The sequence below is a fragment of the Anopheles gambiae genome, chromosome 2, assembly GCF_943734735.2.
Source record: "Anopheles gambiae chromosome 2, idAnoGambNW_F1_1, whole genome shotgun sequence".
NCBI classification, from domain to species: Eukaryota; Metazoa; Arthropoda; class Insecta; order Diptera; family Culicidae; genus Anopheles; species Anopheles gambiae.
Window position 1 is genome coordinate 23284683 of NC_064601.1, and position 19196 is coordinate 23303878.

Sequence of the window (19196 nt, forward strand, 5' to 3'; positions counted from 1 at the left end):
AAAGCGTGACAGTTTCTGCGGCGCGGCGTTGGTGGTAACTGTGGTACCAGGTGGAAAGCTTTGAAACAATTTTCCGCACTTTCCACGGAGGAATTCACATTACATTTCATTCGAGTTCGAGTAAAAGCAGAGCCTCGTTGTTTGATACAGTCGCCCAGTAGGCCTGTGTTGCGTCAGTTTCAATTCAGAAATATATGTTCAATATTTCGCTCTCCGTGAACGCCGCATTGAATTGATCAGAGAATTTTCCACGAACTCGTGTCCACCGGTAGTGTTTTCAGCACACAACACACAGCTTCCCTAATCTCTGCTGCTGACACAAAGGTAAGGTTCTAAAATCGGAACAATAGCAACATGATGCACCCAGATGCAACATTGTTCTTCGTTGCGATGCGTTTACTCCGTTCACTGTTAGGGCTATTTGCTTTACAGTCCGAAATGTTGTGTTCTTGCACAATTTCTGGCAGGGTCCATGTTTGGATGAAATTCCTGCTACACTCGGCCACTCATTTTCGGAACACTGTTCGATGATGCCCGGCAGGAATACACCACCTACTGTAGTACCGCACGCTACTCGCACTCGCGCTCCAGCTCCAAAGACAACAAACCCGATTCCGTGTGTCGTCGGTAGTAGCGCACACCGTTTGTTGGCTTTCGAAAGCATCCCACCGTTGGGTCGATTGAAGCGGAGTTTTCTAACGCATATCCATTATGAAAGCTATTGCACCAGTATCTGGAATAAGTACTCTAGTAACCTGTTTGCCCATTGCCCAGTAAAACGCCCAGCTGGCCAGATCTTTATCATCCTTGACCGCGGCTAGGTTTCGGGGTTTTTCCGGAGAACGTTTTGCCATCATAATTCTTCACGAAGGTTTTGCTCATTTGAATTTCGACGGTAGAAAGGAGGGGAGAATTTTTTTGGGAGTCGTTGTACTGTACTGCTCCTTTTCACCCTCCTCTGTGTCTGCACATGCGTTGCCATACACAACCGCAGTCGTTAGGACGCAGTAACGGTGCGCACTTCGAGCTTTGTTTTCCCACTTTTCCACCCCACGTGATAACGAACTACCTTGCTGTCTGGCTGTGTGTCTGTGTGTGCGTGTATCAGTCACCTGCCGCGGTCGGCAGAATAAGAACGAACACGCCGTGCGTGTGATATACGTTGCCGCAGCATAAATTTCCATCTCAAGGCCCCAAAATCAGTCCACCCCAAACCACTCACTCTACTGTCTGGTTCGGTAGCTGTGTTGGCTTGTATGTGTGTGTTTTTTTTTTTTGCAACAGAGCATGCGTTTGCATAAGTGTGTACGAAGCGCGATTCACCATTTCGCTTCGAATGCCAACGGTGGGAGCCTCCTTTTTGCCTGGCCTGGTGACGGCCGTTGTTGGTAAAGCGAGCAACGAAAGTCGAATGCCGGAAATCCAATCCTAGCTCGATTCTATGCCTTCCTCCCCACCATCGCGTGTGTATGTGTGTGGTTGAGTAGGCTTTTTTGCTGCTTCCTTGATGGAGCACAATGTTCCACCTCCGCCTGTCATGTGGGTAGGCTTTCGACGCGATACAGCTTTACCAAATCATTCCAGCTGCTCCATCAAACTAGGCAAAGTGGTTGAACCATCCCGAACACACACTGATGATGCTGATGATGATGGAATTGAAACAACGAATGTTTCTCCTTTTCATTTCTGTTGTTTTTTTTGGGGGGCTGTTGTTTGGTGGAGTTGATTTTCGACGTGGCAATGATGGGCGATGTTTACCCGAGCGCGTGTGCCCGATTGCCGGTAGATAGCATCACACGGGTTTAAGGGATTGTTTCCAATTGCTGATTTATGTTGCACGCGCCTCAAATTCGCATCGCGGGGGGGGGGGGTGGGGGAGTTGCAGAGTCGTGACTGTCGCCGCCGTCTGCACAAATGCTTGCCAAGCGCGCGTGACAGTTGTGTGATGAAGCCATCGGGCACGTTTTCGTGTGGGAGTTTCCCGGATTTGGTGGGCTCGGAAATTGGGATGTATTTTGTTACACCGGTTTGTGTGTTTGGGTTGTTGTTTTTTTTTTTGTAGCATCCACTCTACTAAATGTAATTGGATTAGCAATTAAAGATGTACGCGTGTGAAAAACACGTTCCTTCGCCAGTGTCTAAGACTATTTCCTTTGAAGCTGCTGATGAAGATAGATCCTCTACTAGCAGTCCTTTACGATTGATAAATGTTAAAATATCTAAAAAAAATAATAAAACAGATGAACTCGAACCAATCGCACGTCACTCCGTTTTTCATCTACCATCCCACAGCCCCACTGCACATGCTTATCGATCATAATCGAATAATCCACTCCAATCGACACGTTCTTAACTTTTGCCACTTTATGTGTGTGTGTGTGCGGATACCGATGAAACAACTCTCGCAGTGCAGTGTGTCTGTGGCACTCACACCCACACCCCGAACGTCCTAAAAATATCGATTCTTTCACCCGATAAATGCCACCGGAACCGGAACGGATCACCGAGGAAAAAAGCCCCAAAATCGATCTTGTGTGTGTGTGTGGGAGCAAGTGGCGCGGTGAAACATAAAAAAAGCCCCCACCCATCCCTCACCACCCTCAACACATATCAGTGAATATTTATTTCGCTTTCGCGCCCCGGCCCCGCCTCCCCGCCCGCACATTGTGGCCCTTTTTATCGCCCATCCGAGCCGGCTCATCATCTGCTCTCTGTGTGTGCTTGTGTGTGTGTGTATGTACCCTCGGTGCTGATGTGTTCGGTGTGTGACGTGAGTTAAGGGACCGGTTAACTTACTGGAATTTATTTTTCCTGCTCACCGTGTTCTCTGCTACTATTTTCGCTGTTGCTCACACGTGTGTCGGTGGGTGTGTGTTTTCGAACCGAAAATCATCCTCCTTTTACCCGGCAGGTTGCCGAATTTGATGGAGACACGGGGGGAGGGTCAGCCGGGCGCCGAGGTATGTGAAAACGTGAGCAGCATGCCAACGGGCGGATAAACGGAAACCTTTTGCCGCAGAATCATTTCTCCAGCCTGGAAGCGACCCTTGGGGGATGCGGGTGCAGAGAGCGCGCGCAAATCTCGTCCCCGCCAGAGCGTTTCGGTTGTGGTGGCAGTGAGGAGGCCCTCCTTCCTGGCTTTGGTTGGTTTTTGGGTAGTTCGCTTGGCTACGAAGTTGTGACGATGGTTTATTTTTTGTTATGATGGCCCTCTTCTCCGCGTTGACCACCAGTGTGATGATATTGCAACGGAAACGGAAAGCAACATCTCTGTGCAGTGCTGTGTGTAGTAGTGGTGGATTGCAGAATAGTCGCGGAGATAAATAAATTTGTAGACTCAGGGCGAGAGGTGTCTACCATTCATACGTCACCAACTCATCATGCTCGGGACAGTTTCAGTGTTGTTTTTTTCTCTCCTCCGATCCCAAGCAGGACTATCATGGTGCCTTTATTGCGGCTCTATTAACCCTTCCCGTCCCGTCCCCAGGGCCAGTGAGATCATCAGACAAGCGCGGTCCTGATTGTGCGGAATTTCGTTTTTAATAACTCTTCTTTTCGCTGCGTTACCTTCATTATGAGGACACTCCAAGCGAAAGAACGGAGGCAAAAGAAACTAAAATCCGCTCCCCAACTCGTCATATTTAATTGAAAAATTAATTTTGTTTGGATTTCCACACACCAACCCAGCTTCTTGCCGTCATCTTCTCGTTCAGTTCTATGAAAGGACTCGCCACAGGAAGTGTGACGTCGGGGTCAGTGGCGATGGCTTAGCGAGTTTTTGGTGCGCTATTGAGCGTCCTCTTCCCAGCGTTTTGTGTGGACACTGATTCAGCAGAATGCTATCGGTACATCTCAGCATCCTAACGCTCACTCCTCGTCTCTCTTCACGCGCGCGCCGACTTCAAGTGGAAAAATGGTGAAAATAAGTGGGTCACGCCGGGAGCGATGGATTATTATTCGGTCGTCTGACACCGGTTTTGTATGTGTGTGTGTGTGTGTGTGTGTGTGTGTGTGTGTGTGTGTGTGTGTGTGTGTGTGTGTGTGTGTGTGTGTGTGTTCGCGTGTCCTGTGTTCTGGTGCGATAAGGGCGGATCTACAATGTAAACACACTGGTCAGGGAAAGTGAAAGCGCGGAAAACAAATGATGAAAGCTTCCGTTTTTTTTTTGTTTGTTGTTGCTGTGCGTTGCTGGGGAAAAGGAAATTGGCAAGCAATCTGGGCAAGCATGCTGGGGCAGAAATTTAGATGGATTTCACCCACTTCAAAGGCAACACACAGCGCAGAGAGAGGGAGAGAGAATGAGAATAAGGAAAGAAAAATCAGTAAAATATATAAATAAACGAACAAACGAGCGACGCCGCTGTCGCCTGTGACGACGCGCCCTTCAGCAACAGCGGCGGCAATCTGCTAAATCATCAATTTTAAGGGATTATCATATGATTTATTTTTATCACGCTCTGATTACGGTTTTATAAAGGATTTTCCGTTTGCGGCGCTGCGTGTTGCGTACGCTCTGATCCGCAAAGAAGTTTTGAGCCGCTGCTCTGCGGGTCCTCTTTCTTGCTTCTATTTGTGCGTCACAGTGTTTTTGTTTATTTCGGCCAAGAATTTGCTGACGGTTTCTTTTTTGTTTTGTTTGGTGTGGCTAAGTAAAAAAAAAAAAGAAAGTAATATGATTTTCCTCCCACAAGGCAGGCCGCAGGGGGACGCTATTTTTAAAGCCGTTTCCATTATGGGATGACGATGGCGCGGACCTAGCCCTGCTACAGTTTCCTGTAAATGCTTCTTCTTCAAAGCACCGCGTTGTTGTTACGGCGTTTAAAATTATCTACTATCAAATAATGGAAAATGTGGTCTGGTTGCTCGCCGCTTTCCAGGCGCGGCCGGGTTTTAACGCCATGCGGTGTATCAATGATCAGCGTTTTTGGTGCGCGTTTTGTTTCCAAAGCGAAGGAAGGAAATAGGAAACAGGCCTATGGAAGGTTTGGGTGGGTGGGAGTACCTGGTGGCGTTCGTTCGTTGCCGCCCGGCTTGTCTAATTCATCGATCAGAAAGTACAAAGCTTAATTAAGCCATAAAATTTCCAATTATCACGATGAAGTAATTAATCGCTTGCGGCAGTTTTAGGCATCCGCTCTCACTCTCTCCACTTCGCATCATTCTCGGGGGGGGGCGCCACTCCTCGTGGTCGTGGTGATGAAGCCCTGGCGCCCGCGAAATCATCACTTCTCGCGCGTCTTGGCAACCCGCACACACACACACAGACATCCCAGACCTTTAGCCATCTTTGCCTACCTCATAACCCCTTTTTGAAGCTGAACCGACGAAAGCGATCTTGAAGGCTCTCCCGGGTTAGTTTCTGTGGTTCTCTGACGAGGGTTCGGCTCAACAACGGCTCAACGACAATCAACCTGACAACGTCTGTCGGGGGAAAGCTGTCGTGCTGTATCAGGTGTGTGTGCGGAAAGGGAGAGAAAGTACAATGACAGCAACAACCACACACACACAACGTCCGATACAGTACGGATCAATGATTTTAATTTCCGCTGCTGATAGGCATCGTTTTGGCATAGAGTTCCCCACCATTGTGTGTGACGTTTATGAAGCCGGCATCAGAAGCAGAGCAGAGGAAGAGGAAGAAGAAGAACCTTCGGCTGGCACAACGAGATCGCTATCGGGAGTAAAGACCTTGAAAGTGTACGCCCATCGCTCGTCGCGCGCGGTGCACGCAACACTTGTTGGTCCTTCGAGCCGGATCGGTGCCTTCTGTTTTTCATTGCGCTCCCCATTCCTGCTGACTAATTGTGAACAAATTAAAAAGTTTTAATAATTAATTAAAATACTGCGAAGCGTGGTGTAAGCCTCCCCTCCGGTTTATGTTCATGTAGTGGTCGTGATGAGACAGGACTCTGGCCGTGTGGCCCCAACACTGCCTAGGCAACATAACCTAGGCAACGCAAGTTTTAATGAGGTTTTTCGCTGCTCAATTCTTTGATTTTGACAAGTATATTAATGCTTAAGCTTTTTCTCATGCTTTTCTCTATCTATCTCATTTGCAGATTGCTGATTAACTGGCACAACAAAACGGCGGAACGTGGTCGTCGTCCTGATTCGCGTCTCCCGGGAAGGACACAATCCTGTCACACAGCTCCAGCCCCCGCCCAGCTCTGTAATATGTGGTTTTGCGTTGCTTCAATGTAAAGTGTAGGGGTTCTGTGTCCGGTGGCAAGTTTGCAAATGTAATTTGTATCAGATTTTCCAGCCAGGCAAGTGCGGAAGTGCGTGTAGCAGGCTTTCATTTGCCGGGTGTGTATTGGTGTTTGTGGGGTTAAAATGTGTGTTGTGTCTCACAATGGCATGAAGGAAAGGTGCTCATGCTAAGGTGCTGTGATTGTGTGTTGTTCACCTCTGTGTAAGTGTATTTGTGTGCTACCCCCTCCTCAGTGTGCATGCGTGAATGTGGATGAGGGGCAGTATAAAGGGAAAGGAAGAAGCCGTTGTAGTAGGGAAGAAGTGGAAGCAGTAGTGGTGTGCGCCAGGGGTTGAAGAAAGCCCACCCCGCGCCGCCGCTGCCGCCGCATTGCACCCGGGGCACTAGCACCACCGGGCAGAGCGGGAAGGAGGGGAGTGTGTAGTGGTGGCGTTACATGTGGGAAATGTTAGATCCCGACCTAGAGTGTGGCAATGAGTGTGGTGGGCCGGGGCCGCCCCCCGAGTTTCTCGTGCCACCGCCACCCCGGCCCCCGTTTCTGGCGGAGCTGGTCAACTGCAACGAGGAGCAGCTGCTGCTGCAGCAGACGACGGCACCGTTCGGTGGTGGAGCCGGCGGGGCCGCCGGTTCCTTCGCCGAGGTCGACATGTGCGAGGCGTTTCCGGTAAGTAAAATATCGATTAATTTGTGCAATGAAGATAGAGGAGCAGAGAGAAAGAGACAGTGAGAGAGAAAGGGTAAAGTACAGAGCATATTTCGTACATGATTTGGTGAAAACTTGAAAAGCCGAAACGAGTTCGGCTCAGCATGTAGGCGATGTAGACTGCTTTAGATCATAATCCTTCCAATCCCAGTGTGGTAAGCTTCATCCACAACGGGCAGAGGAAGAGTCGACAGGTAGCAGCATCCTTTCCTGGGCTACTATGCTGTGCAAATGCCGGGTAATCCGTCTGAAACGTTTCTTTCCAAATGCATCCTCACAACACTGCCACTCGATGATGGCGCTATGCTCTCTAGCAGGTTGTGTTTATGTTTTCGGACGCATACGGACGGCCTGTCGTCTCGTCGATTGGATTAAGTGTAATTGAAAGCCTGTTTCTCATGTCTCTGGCTCGGTTTCAATACCTTTTCCTCTGCATCATTGGATGCAACTGTCTCTGTGGGAGGAGGCGTTTGCCCGGTCAGCGTTACGTCCATTTAGGATCCTAGCCTAGTCTCTTTTTTATCTGAACCACCTGTCCTGACTCCTGACCCTCCGCACAATCTTCTGGCTGGAAGGATTGGGTACAGTTTTTCATAATTGAAAAATTTTCCACCTTTCTGCCTTAGGTTGAAAGGTGAAAAAAACGAGCCTCAATAGCATGATTTTCTTTCACACAACCGTCTCTCTACACACGGCGTTGGCTGGCTCATGGACAGCGATGAGTGAGGACAATTCGCAGAACTAGACTTTTTAAATCATTGTTATCTTTTCCATTAGATGACCCCTTTTTGCCAGCATTTTCCCTTCACTCAATCACTGCATCGAAAAGAAAGAAGAAAAATCGAACCACCAAATCAAAGGTTCGAGTACTACACACACACCGTGCAAGGCAAGAAGTTCGTTTTGATCACATTGTCGCCTCGCTTATCTTGCTGCTGGCCATCTCGTGCTGCGGACGAAACATTTTTTCCGGTGGGGAGGAGATGGTGAAGTCGAGCAGGCACTGCCAACCCCAACTTGGGACCTTATTGTTTGGGATAGCGGACAATCGACCGAATCCCGCCCGGCTTTCGCCCAGCTCGTCGTACCCGCAGGACGCGAAGGCTTAAATCTTTGACCGGAGAAAACACACACAAATAAAAAGAAAACTCCTACAAAAAGCTCTTTCTAAGCTCTCTGCTATTTTCTACTACCTTTCTAACCTAGCCTGTTGTTGCGAAGCATGAGTTATGGGCCCCCTTTCGCTTGGATTTTCACGCAGCCACACTCACACACACAGAATGTCCAGTTGCGCTAGATGAATGGAGGGGAGCGGAAAAGAGGGGACGAAAGGGATGTTAGCGCGGGCGTAGAGTCAACATACGAAGGGAAAACACTCCCCCTGCGTCGCCCCCATCCGGACGGCAAACTATTTTCATTCCACTGTGCCTTTGTTCTCCTTATCATAATAAATCAAACCTTACCCGATGAGCCAACCTTTTATATTGGTGGAACCAATGCTGTACGTGTCCGAGGAGGGGGCTGCCCGGCTCTATTGTATGTTGCGACCTTTTCCTTTCGGCTATGATTTGATGATGGTCAAACAATCATAAGGGCTGACCCTCCAGCCCTCCCGTAGCTCTCCGTGCGGAAAAGCGCTCGCGCGCGCGCTCAATTGCGAACAAAAACACACACCGGTGAGACGATGGGAGGGCGTGTTGAGGTTGGTGTGTCCTTTTTCTTATCGGCTGTTTGCGATTTCCCGTCCACTCGCCGGGTACTGGTGTTTCTACGTGGCAACGGGATTTTGTGGGGACGTGGCTCAGATGAATGTGGTCCACGAATCGACGCGACTAGCAGCAGAGTGACCATTGTGAATCAGGGAACGCTTTTCGCTCGCTCAGTCCCGGAACGCACCGAAGATGGCGATCGAGTGATAGGAAAAAGAAGGGCTGAAGGAAGGGGTTCAGGTGGTGGTGCACTATAGGAATCATCACATCGCGTTCCCATTGTTAGCTGGCCGCTGCAGAGGTTATATTGTGCAGGTGATATCAGGTTCGATAGATCTGTTTGCGATCTTTCGGTTTGTAGCAGTTTTGCTTCACCTCCCGGTTAGCTTGGTAAAGGTTGGAATTGCTATTTCTGTGGTTTAAATGACCTTCAAAAATTTTTTTGTATTATTTAATTATTCGTTTGGAGGTTTTTCTATTTGTGTATTGTTAAATGTACCATAACGGGACCAAAAAGCTACAACCAATAAAACCCATTTTAGATTCAATTCTTCGTTCGTTTATTAGATTGTCCCATCTTTGCAGGCCACGGAAAATCCTTTTTTCGTCCTCTAATTTAACCCCTATTTCCCGCCTTCGAAAGGATCACTATTTGGATGGGGATGACGGGGTGTTAGGTTGTGCGGAGTTGTGCTTCCAATCCTATTGCGATCAATTTTCGTTTCCGTCGTGTGCGGTCTAAGCCGCACAGGAGCTAATACGTGCTGCTTTCCGCGGTAGTCCGCGCCGAAGTAACGGGAAGTAACTAACAGAATAAAAGCCGGAAAACCTACTCCTCCTTTCGTACAAACCACCCCCTCCGTCTGGCACACACGTTAGCGCTTTAATTCCGAACAAGAACGTACGATTTGCACCGATTTTTACTGTGTGTCTGTGCGCCCGCTTTGCGCTGGGGTAATGCAAAGTTATCGTCGGGTGGATTTTGTTAACCGAAGCACAAACCCCTCTTCGGTCTCGTTGTATATGGCCTAAAACGATGGTAGGAGAATGTTTTTGGAAGGATTTTTCGCTCCTTTTTTCTCACCCCCGGCCACTGGTGTATGGGTCAATTTTAGCACAAAACACACAGCCCAGCCCAGGACAAGTATGGAGCCTGGGAGCTGGCTAGCCCTTTTGTCAGCCGGCATGGAAGGGCGCAAATTCCGGCGTGCTTCTTTTACAGCATGTGTGCTAGCCGCGTTTGCAGTTCCAGCTTTTAACTTCTAGATTCGGAGCGCTTTACTTTTTGCTGCGTGCCAGGAAGCTCTCCGCTGCTCCCGTGTGTGTGTGTTGGAAAATCCATTAACGGCACTATAAATGTCGGGTTGAATTAAGTTTTATGGAATCTTCTTGGCGTGTGTATGTGTGTGTGCTGCATTGGATTAGAGGATTCGCTCATGTTTGTATGCGTACAGTCCTAAGCATGGTGGGTAAGAAATGTCTGGAAAATGAGGCCCGTAAAGGGATTTTCCTATTCAATTACTGCTGCCTTGGTACAAATAAGGGTCGGAAATTTGCTTTTATCATTTAAGCTTGTGCCTATTCTCGGGAAGGAATATTGAAACAGAGGATCCCAAACCGTTGTACGCACAGCTCCCTTAAAAATGAATTATGTATTTAGTATCGCATTTTTAATTGGACCTAAAACAAAAACAAAAAATAACAAAAAAAGGTAGTTTCCATCATCTTTGCACGTTGCGAAATGAAAATGGAGAAGCCAAACATTTGGTGGATCTATTTCATCAAAGCATTGATTTCATAATTGGCGACCGAATTTTGGAGACTCTTTTTCTGCGTCAATGATTGCGTCCATCCGCCAACAACAAATTTATCCGCCAGGATGGCCTAAATTTTCATGAATAATTAATGTTTAATCAAATTTTATTTTCATTTTGATTATATCGCACCAGATTCAGCCTTTCGATTGGATTGACGCTCGATATGATTAATTTGGTTTTTGGGATATTTTTTTGTAATTGAGAAATGTTAGGCTCGAAAAAGGTTTTTCTATTTCGTTTTTTTTTTGCTCAAACATTCTATTAAAAAGGCAATATGGCCATCCGGAACCGAATTCCACTTGCCAGCTCGCGGTTCACTGAAAACGATTGATTGAATAACTCTCCCTTCTCCGTGTCACACGAGTGGAACAAATTTATGTCGCACTGTCTCATGCCTCACTGAAAGCGTCCCGAGTTTTTCCGGGCGTATCATTTTCCTTTGCTCCCACCCTTGTGTGTGTGTGTGTGTGTGTGTGTGTGTGTGTGTGTGTGTGTGTGTGTGTGTGTGTGTGTGTGTGTGTGTGTGTGTGTGTGTGTGTGTGTGTGTGTGTGTGTGTGTGTGTGTGTGTGTGTGTGTGTGTGTGTGTGTGTGTGTGTGTGTGTGTGTGTGTGTGTGTGTGTGTGTGTGTGTGTGTGTGTGTGTGTGTGTGTGTGTGTGTGTGTGTGTGTGTGTGTGTGTGTGTGTGTGTGTGTGTGTGTGTGTGTGTGTGTGTGTGTGTGTGTGTGTGTGTGTGTGTGTGTGTGTGTGTGTGTGTGTGTGTGTGTGTGTGTGTGTGTGTGTGTGTGTGTGTGTGTGTGTGTGTGTGTGTGTGTGTGTGTGTGTGTGTGTGTGTGTGTGTGTGTGTGTGTGTGTGTGTGTGTGTGTGTGTGTGTGTGTGTGTGTGTGTGTGTGTGTGTGTGTGTGTGTGTGTGTGTGTGTGTGTGTGTGTGTGTGTGTGTGTGTGTGTGTGTGTGTGTGTGTGTGTGTGTGTGTGTGTGTGTGTGTGTGTGTGTGTGTGTGTGTGTGTGTGTGTGTGTGTGTGTGTGTGTGTGTGTGTGCTAGTCTCTATTGCTTTTAAACGACATTCCCAAACTGTTTTTATGGCCCTTAATTATAAATTTTTAGCCATTTTCCTGCCACAAAATGGCCCAGCTTCCGTTCTTCATGGTTTGCCCGATCTGATCTTCCGTTTCGAATTCTCATTTGTTATGGTGTGATTCTTTCTCCCTTTTTTGTTGTTTTGGTTTGATGTGGCTCCATGTTCTCTCCGTGCTGTGTATTTCAGGCTCTTAAACAATCGCTACACTGCCAAGGGGGCGCTGCGGGCGCACAAAGAGACGAACCCGCGAGGACGCGCTTTGCCATTCAAGTAGAAAGTTTTATTGTAAAACTTTTAAAAGGATGGATCGCACGCCGTGTTGCCTGCTTGATTTTTCTCTCCCTTGTCTTGTTCGCTGTCTTTTGTATCGTCCGGAAGCTTTTCCGGATGTGCGGGTAGTCGAACCATAAGTACGACATGCAATTTTCTTCCCCAGGCAGCGTGCCCGTCCGTGCGAGCATCATCTTTGTGCCATTTTTCACGAACCACCCGCGCGTTATCTTGAAGTGTGTATAGCACGTGTTGGCATATGTTTTTTTTTGCTGTCTTAAAATTCTCCTTCGTGTAGGCGAGCCTACCAGCCAGGAAGAACGGTAAAATAAAGCCTGTTGGTTGGATTTTTATCTCGAAAGTTTTCACTTACGGCTATAAATTTCGCCAACCATCGGGGCTATTCAAATGAGCCTTTTTAACTGTTCGTCCCTACTACCTTGCCTTGCTTTTATACTGTTTTGTTTGATAGGAAAAAGCTCCAAAACGGCTCATTGCAATTTTCCACTTAAACAACGCAACAATAAACAAACAAAAAGAGTACCAAAAAAAAAAAACAGGAAAATATAATATAAATCCTTCCATCGGGCAAACGTTCACCATTTACCAATGTAAGGAGCAGTGGAGAAGAAGTGCGAGAGCGAGAGAGAGACAGAGGAGGGGGAAGAAAATGCTGTTTTTCAAAGAGCTATGCTACATCGCGTCGCCCACGATGTCCTGCTTCCCGTTGTGGGCTGCACCTTCGGTCATTTGTAGTGGAGTGGAAAACTGAAAACGCTTCTTAGGAAACTTCCTCAATTGGAAGCAACGGAAAAGTTGTGTCATTAAAAATTGTTGCAGAAATTATTTTTAATGTCTTGTTTTGCGACGACCGTCGGTCCCATTGATTGCTGGCCATGCTCCTGGCCACTAAATAGCACTACCGTGGACAGCGAACGTAACAGGAACGGTAGTAATGCAAGCCAGCAGAACATGCTATCTGCGTTCGATGAGGAAATGCCGTCCATCAGCGGTTTGTTGCCTATTTTTGGTGCTCTCCCGCCCAACATATTTCCTGCTCGAAAACTTTTCCCATAAAGACGGCGCAATGTCGCTCTCTATCGCGTTCTGCAGTAAAAGATGGTCTTAGTGTAAGTATCTCAAATGATACAAATAAAACAATTTCCATCTGGCCGTAACTTTCGCTTGCTCCAGTGAAACTCTCGTGTGTGTGTGCCTTTGTGACCAGTGCAGGCCGAGAGATCGGCTTAATTGAGTTATTAATTGAGGGGTTTAGGTTTAATTATCTGCCGTTTCAATCCCCGAGCGACCCCAGCGGGCCTCCATTGTGCATCAATTAAAAGTGTAAACACGTCAGACCGAGCGCGAAGCTTGTTATAGTATTCTAACGTCATATTTTTCTCTTCTCTTTCTCATTTAACAGATCATCGACGCCAGCTACCACAGTGGTCCATCATTCCAAACCTCCGCCATGATAGTGCTGTGCTCGGGGCTACTGTTGTTAGTCATATTTATTTCATCGTTACTAGTGTGGAAGTAAGTATCATCATCTTTACGTACATTTGTACTTGCGATAGCGTTTTCTAGCGCGCTTCTCGTGCCTCATTATTGGAGAAAACGGTGAACTGAGGGCTTAAGAGTATCTTGTTGAAGGAGAGAGCAAAGTAAATGCTATTACACATGACCGATGAAAGGGGATGTCTTTATAATAATTACTAAGCAAAACTTCAAACTATTGCTCAGAAATAGAAGATGTAAAAAACTGCCCTTCTAACGCCTGTGCTCAATGGGACATCAAACACGTCGTTGGTGGTGGAAGCAATTACGGAGATTGAACCCGCACGCGCTCTTTAGTTTATCTCGTCAATCTTAAGTGTCTTTGCTTTGTGATCGGCTGTAAATACGATGGGTTTGCAAATATGGATTAATCTCTACCCAGAGATGCCTCATCCAACTGTTGACTGTGGTTTCCTGCCAGCTGCGGGTTCATCATCAGTGTTCATTCTTCAGTAAATGAAGTGCCAGCGCTTCTCCTTAAAGCTCGAGTTGTTTGCAAAATATCATTTTTATTTTCTCGACATCTTCAATCCAGTTCCAAGAGTGCTTATGTTGTTGCCTCTGAACCCACTCGGCCCTTCGTGTAATGCTTTATAATTTGTGTTGCTAGTGGAGCTTTCTACCGAACGGTTTGAGCAAAGATGGCCTCCTACTCCTTCAGCATCATCCTACTGCTGAGTGCTCTCTAACCCGAACGCCCGAGCGGCGGAATAGAGCAGCAGCAAAGTTTGTTGTAAATATGCTTCAATTAATTTAATTAGCTCGCCTCGGGGTAGAGGAAAGCCGGCAAAAAAAAAACCTCGAAGAGCAAAGCTTCTACAAAAAGCAACAAGAACAAGCTTTCCGTGTGCCCGTCGTGACACATCCCATTTTGAAACCACTCACAAGAGCCGCCGTCCTCGTTGTTGGTGGCCATTCTGGTTGCTGGTCCTGTTCTTCCTGCAGTGCGACTTTTCCCTAAAACCGGAAGTAACTCAACTATGGGTCCCAGGCAGATACTGTCTGCGAAGGAAAACTGATCCGCTGGTGGTGGTGTAAACAAAGTACAAATTATCAAAGTCCGTCCAGCGAAAGGAGCGTCCGGTAACGCTTTCCCCCGTGGGTTGGCTATTATCCTTTGCGCGTCCGTTCCGTACACATACACACAATGTGCTGCTGATGCTGCTTAGCGCGTGAACCAGAACGGACGGTCAGATGAAGGGCTTGCCTTACCGTTGAAAGAGGTTCCTTCGCTCGACGAGCTGAAAATGTAGATAAATTGCGTGTTTCTGGCGAGCTTTCTTGAACGGGGTTTTCCTCATTGTTCCGCAAACGAGAGACCTTGCGGGGGGTGGTGCAGATTGTTTTATGATATTTATGTTTGAGAAAGGTTGATTGTTTTGTTTGGATAGTGTGTACTTGTGTTGGTGTGTTTGTGTATAAATATGGACTGTTATAGTTTGTACCACCACTAACACCATTGACTCCTAGTGCGGCAAGGAAGTGTTGAAAGTCGTCCTGCCTTCCGATGGTGCGGCGGAAGATCTTCAAGATAAAGATAAGGAGAACGCTGGCGAGGTTCTGCTGCGCGCACTGTACCACTTGCTCCCAGCAGCAGCACTGGGTTGGCGTGATTGATGGCCGAGTTACGTGATGCGGCCATGCTGGCGTGTTCCGGTGTTTGGCGCACTGTTTGTTCGGGCTGACGAAGGTAATCGCTAGCTGAAGAAGTTGCGCGCCTGTGTTCATTACAGCTTTCGGGTCGGCATTAAAGCTCGATTACACACACACACACACACACACACACACACACACACACACACACACACACACACACACACACACACACACACACACACACACACACACACACACACACACACACACACACACACACACACACACAAGATGAAGTGTGTGCTGTCTGTCGAGGTCGAGGGTTGACAGAGGGTTTGTTGGTTGATTATAAGGCGGCCCACGCAACTATTTAATCATCAATTGTAGAACGTCAAGAGAGAGAGAGACTGAGATAGAGAGGGCGTATCCTTAAACCTTTGTTGTTGGTGTGAAGTTTGCGTTTAAATGCAAACTATGCCTGCGAAACAGGTGCTATAGTGCGGTATCAATTAGCAACAAGCGACGTGATTCGGTAGGGTAAGCTTTCCATCTTCATGAAAGTTGTTCGGTATCATCTCGCACGCCCCAGCATCTTCTCCATTCGCATAATGGATATTATTTTTAATCAGTTTAGCGAAGCACTCTGATACAGTCGCTGGCACGGGCGTGCAAATACATCAAGCTTTTCTTGGAACGTAACGGAAACCATTGTCTGCCAGCTAACCTCAGGATAGCAGAACGTTAGTTAGTATCTTGTTTTCTATCCTCTTAGCTTCGAAGCGAGGCGCCGTTTGTGAGTCGACAGCAGATTCAATATCAATAAAGCTCATTCCTGGAAAATTCTGCAACAATTACGCGTGTCGAGAACGGTTCGTTGACGCTCGTTTACCTTCATGCTCAGGGATGTTGCTGGGTGAGCCCTACAATAACGAAATTCTTTTCATCCCACGTTTGATGCTTCTCGCACCGCCCGCTGGAACTGCTGGAACTATTTCCAAGTTTCCAAGTTTACTTGTCATTCTTTTATTTTGTTGTCTCAACGCGTGTCAGTAAACTGTTCAGCAAAATGTGTGTGTTTAAGCTGTGACACGAACGTCTCAGTGTGTGAGAGGAAAAGTGTCGTCCTGCGTGTTGTCGAGTGTAATCAACCTAAACATTAAAGAAACGATTGTTCCACTGGAAGCGTACACCAACTGCGCGCACTTGTAGTAGCTTCCTGTAGGAGCGGAGGAAAAGAATGCCACAAGAAACACAAAACCTGTTCGAGCTGTTTGAGCAGTGGAGCTGACATTGGGTCGTCCTCGGGACTGTTCCTATGCGGGGGCATACTTTGAATGCTTCGTAAGAATATTGGAAATACTGATGCTCAACCGAAGACCAGCACCCTCAGAGAGTGTGGTAGTTCTGGCTGGAACTGTAGTACATTTTTTCTCGAAGTGTTGTTCCTCCATTGGTTTCAGTATCAGCAAAAAGTGTGTTTGGTAGCCGTAGGTGAAAGTTTCGCCCGAAAATTCTGACAGCAAACAAACTCACTTGCAATCACACACTCACACGCTGAGAGTTACTCATACTTTTCGGGCTCTAATATCTAACCTGTGTGCTGGGAAGGTATGTGATCGGAAGGCACATGGACAGGAGAGTATACACGCAGCAGCACCGACCGATCTGACGATGCGCTTCGTTTGACAGGTACCCAACTGGAATGAACTAAGTTCCGGTGGCATTTTGGGAGCATTCTGTTTGGGGATGTTTTGCTGCTGCTGCCGGTCGAAGGCAGCCGTTATGTGCTTGGGTTTCGAATTTCTTCCAAAAGCAGCATCAGCACAAACACAGGAGTTCGGCAGAATGCTTGAAGTATTTGTTCACCTCCTGTCCGGGTCCTCCTACGTGGATATCCATTGTGCACCTGAACGGAAAGGCAGAAAACAGTATTTTGCACCAAGAAACTTTTGCCTGAATGAAACGCATAACCCAGAAATCGTAAAGGGACCAGTGGGGGGGGGGGGGGGGGGGAAGGAGGTGCAAACGAGTTTTCCAAACGCTTCTCTAGTAGTAAGGATACACCGAAGACATCTTCATACCGAGCATGGGTGCACAATTATTTACTTTGCACATTTGTTTCCAAGGACAGAATTCAATTAACGAAAGTAATTCTAGTATGATCGGTGTGTGGCCGGTGAAGTTGGCGGTGCACTGTACATGTTCACGTGATTTGGAATATTTATTTATGAGGAGAATGCAGTCTAGCACCGAATAATAGCCTTTATATTTTTAACATTGGTTGAGTAATAGACAAATTCTGCTTTCTTTTCAAACTCAATGCTCAAGAGATATTCGATGCTCGGGATAACCTTATTTCCTAGCAGTCCTAAGAATGCATGTTACAAGATTTTTCGAGGGAGCTGTTCCCTTTATTGAAATACTTGCTGAGGTGTGCGATGCTTGGAATGATGTATTTTTATCCAAAAGACCCTTGGTGTAATGTCTGATGACCTTTTAATAGCCTTTTTCTCGTTCTTGCCTACAGCAAAACCATCTAATTGTTCGTTCGCTCACGAAAGAGCCGGCCTCTCAAGACACAGGATCTTGCACAACCAGCATTGGATTTCATTGTTTTTTTTTTGCGTTTAATGAAAGAGTTAACGACTCCCCAAGGATATTGTAACGCACTTGAGAGCGTAGCGGAATCGGTGACTTAAATACCAACGGGAAGGGTTTTTGAGGGAATTATCCATCCCTCGCTGCTCTAGTCCAACGACAGCGACATATCACTGTTGGGTGTGGTCGTAAACGATGTACTTATATCCGCCCGACAGCAGCGAACTATGCCTGCGTGTCACTACTATGCTTGCTCTGGTTACTCTGGCCCACCAAACCGACCGTGTTCGTTTGTGTGACCAAGGGGCTGTGTAAAAATAAACGTCTCCTTATGGCGACGGTGTGTGAGACACGTCGAGCTGCATTAAGGAAAATACACCCGACCGGTGTAGATCCACACCCGTTGAAGAAGTTGAATTTTCCCTCCAAACCGCGCACCGGGGAAAAGAAAACCTCCTCTCCCGCTGGCAAAGATCGTTAATCAATGGGCGGGCGGTTGTGGTTTTCCCGCGTTTGATGGGCGCGTGTGTACTGCAAACAAGCAAGATCGGCGGCTGGGGAAAGTTTCTTCTAAGCGTTTTGGCAAGCGCAAGCGAGATGCTGCCAAACGCGCGTGGCTGGTAGCGTTTTTTGCGTGAGTGGTTTTTTTGTTTGTATTTTGGGGTGTGGAATTTTACCAGCCCTGTGTCGTCTCATTGCAATGATGCCAGTTTAGAAACACCACGCCCCATTTCGGTGCAAAGACACAGCCAACAAGCGAGCGCGCACTCCCGTCGCCGCCGCGAAAGGCTGACGCGCGATGGTTAATGCGGTTGGAGCGCGTTTAATGTGCGTGCTCCACCACATCAGCCAGCCAGCCGGAGATCAGGTTAGGTTAGGGTTGCTGTTGCTGCGGTTTCCTTCGGTATTTTCGAAACCACCACACACAACGCGCATTTTAGCGCGTCTTTGGTTTGTTTTAAAACAATACGCGACGCGACAAGACATGCTATCGCTGTCTCGCTTTCGTTTTGGAGCATCGGAACCTTCGCTCGAGCGTACGCGCATTCCTGTGGCGTTGATTTGACGGGTTTTAAAACTGTATTGAATGCGCTGCGCCACGCTGATGAAAACCCGTGCTCAATGACAAAATGAAAGATTAATGGTTTGTATGTTTGCCTTTGTTTAATGCGTGCTCGCGTCTAAGACACCCAGCCGTCTCGCGTAGCAATTGATGGTGATACACACCCGCGCGAGCTCGCAGTTCGCGCCGTCTGACCGAACACCGATGCTCATCGATCTCTTTCGTGTCGCAGACGGTAGAACATCCACTAGAAAATCGATTTGGTCCTGCCGCGGACATATGAGCCAGTACCATCATTAACACGGCTGTTTAGCGATAATCGTGTGTCGTTTTTTAATGGGTTTATTTCCCGCTTTAAATCAAATAAACTTTTTCCCAATAAAGAAGGTCTCATTTCAGCGGGCCTTTTTTGGGTGCTCCCAGTTGTCCGTTTGGGAGACTTGCTGCGAGGATGAGAGTTGTTGGTGGATTTGGAGGATTATTTGGGATAGTACACCGCCATCAAATGTGGCGATTGACAAGCTGCGCTCGTGAAACGGGGGAATGAGAAACATCCATTTTAAGTCTACACCCGCCCCGTGTGCGTGACGTGC

General features: G+C 47.4%; 1 protein-coding gene across 9 annotated transcripts in view; it reads left to right on the top strand.

Annotated features, from left to right (window-relative positions):
• Window positions 1-19196, top strand: part of LOC3290643 (probable WRKY transcription factor protein 1) — a 138139-nt gene that overhangs the window by 40143 nt on the left and 78800 nt on the right. For all 9 annotated transcript variants that reach the window (XM_061652157.1, XM_061652156.1, XM_061652158.1 and 6 more), the window contains exons 4-5: window positions 6060-6875; window positions 13213-13325. In XM_061652157.1, coding sequence (XP_061508141.1) covers window positions 6648-6875; window positions 13213-13325 — 341 coding nt within the window. In that variant the 5' untranslated portion in view covers window positions 6060-6647. The remainder of the gene's footprint in view (window positions 1-6059; window positions 6876-13212; window positions 13326-19196) is intronic.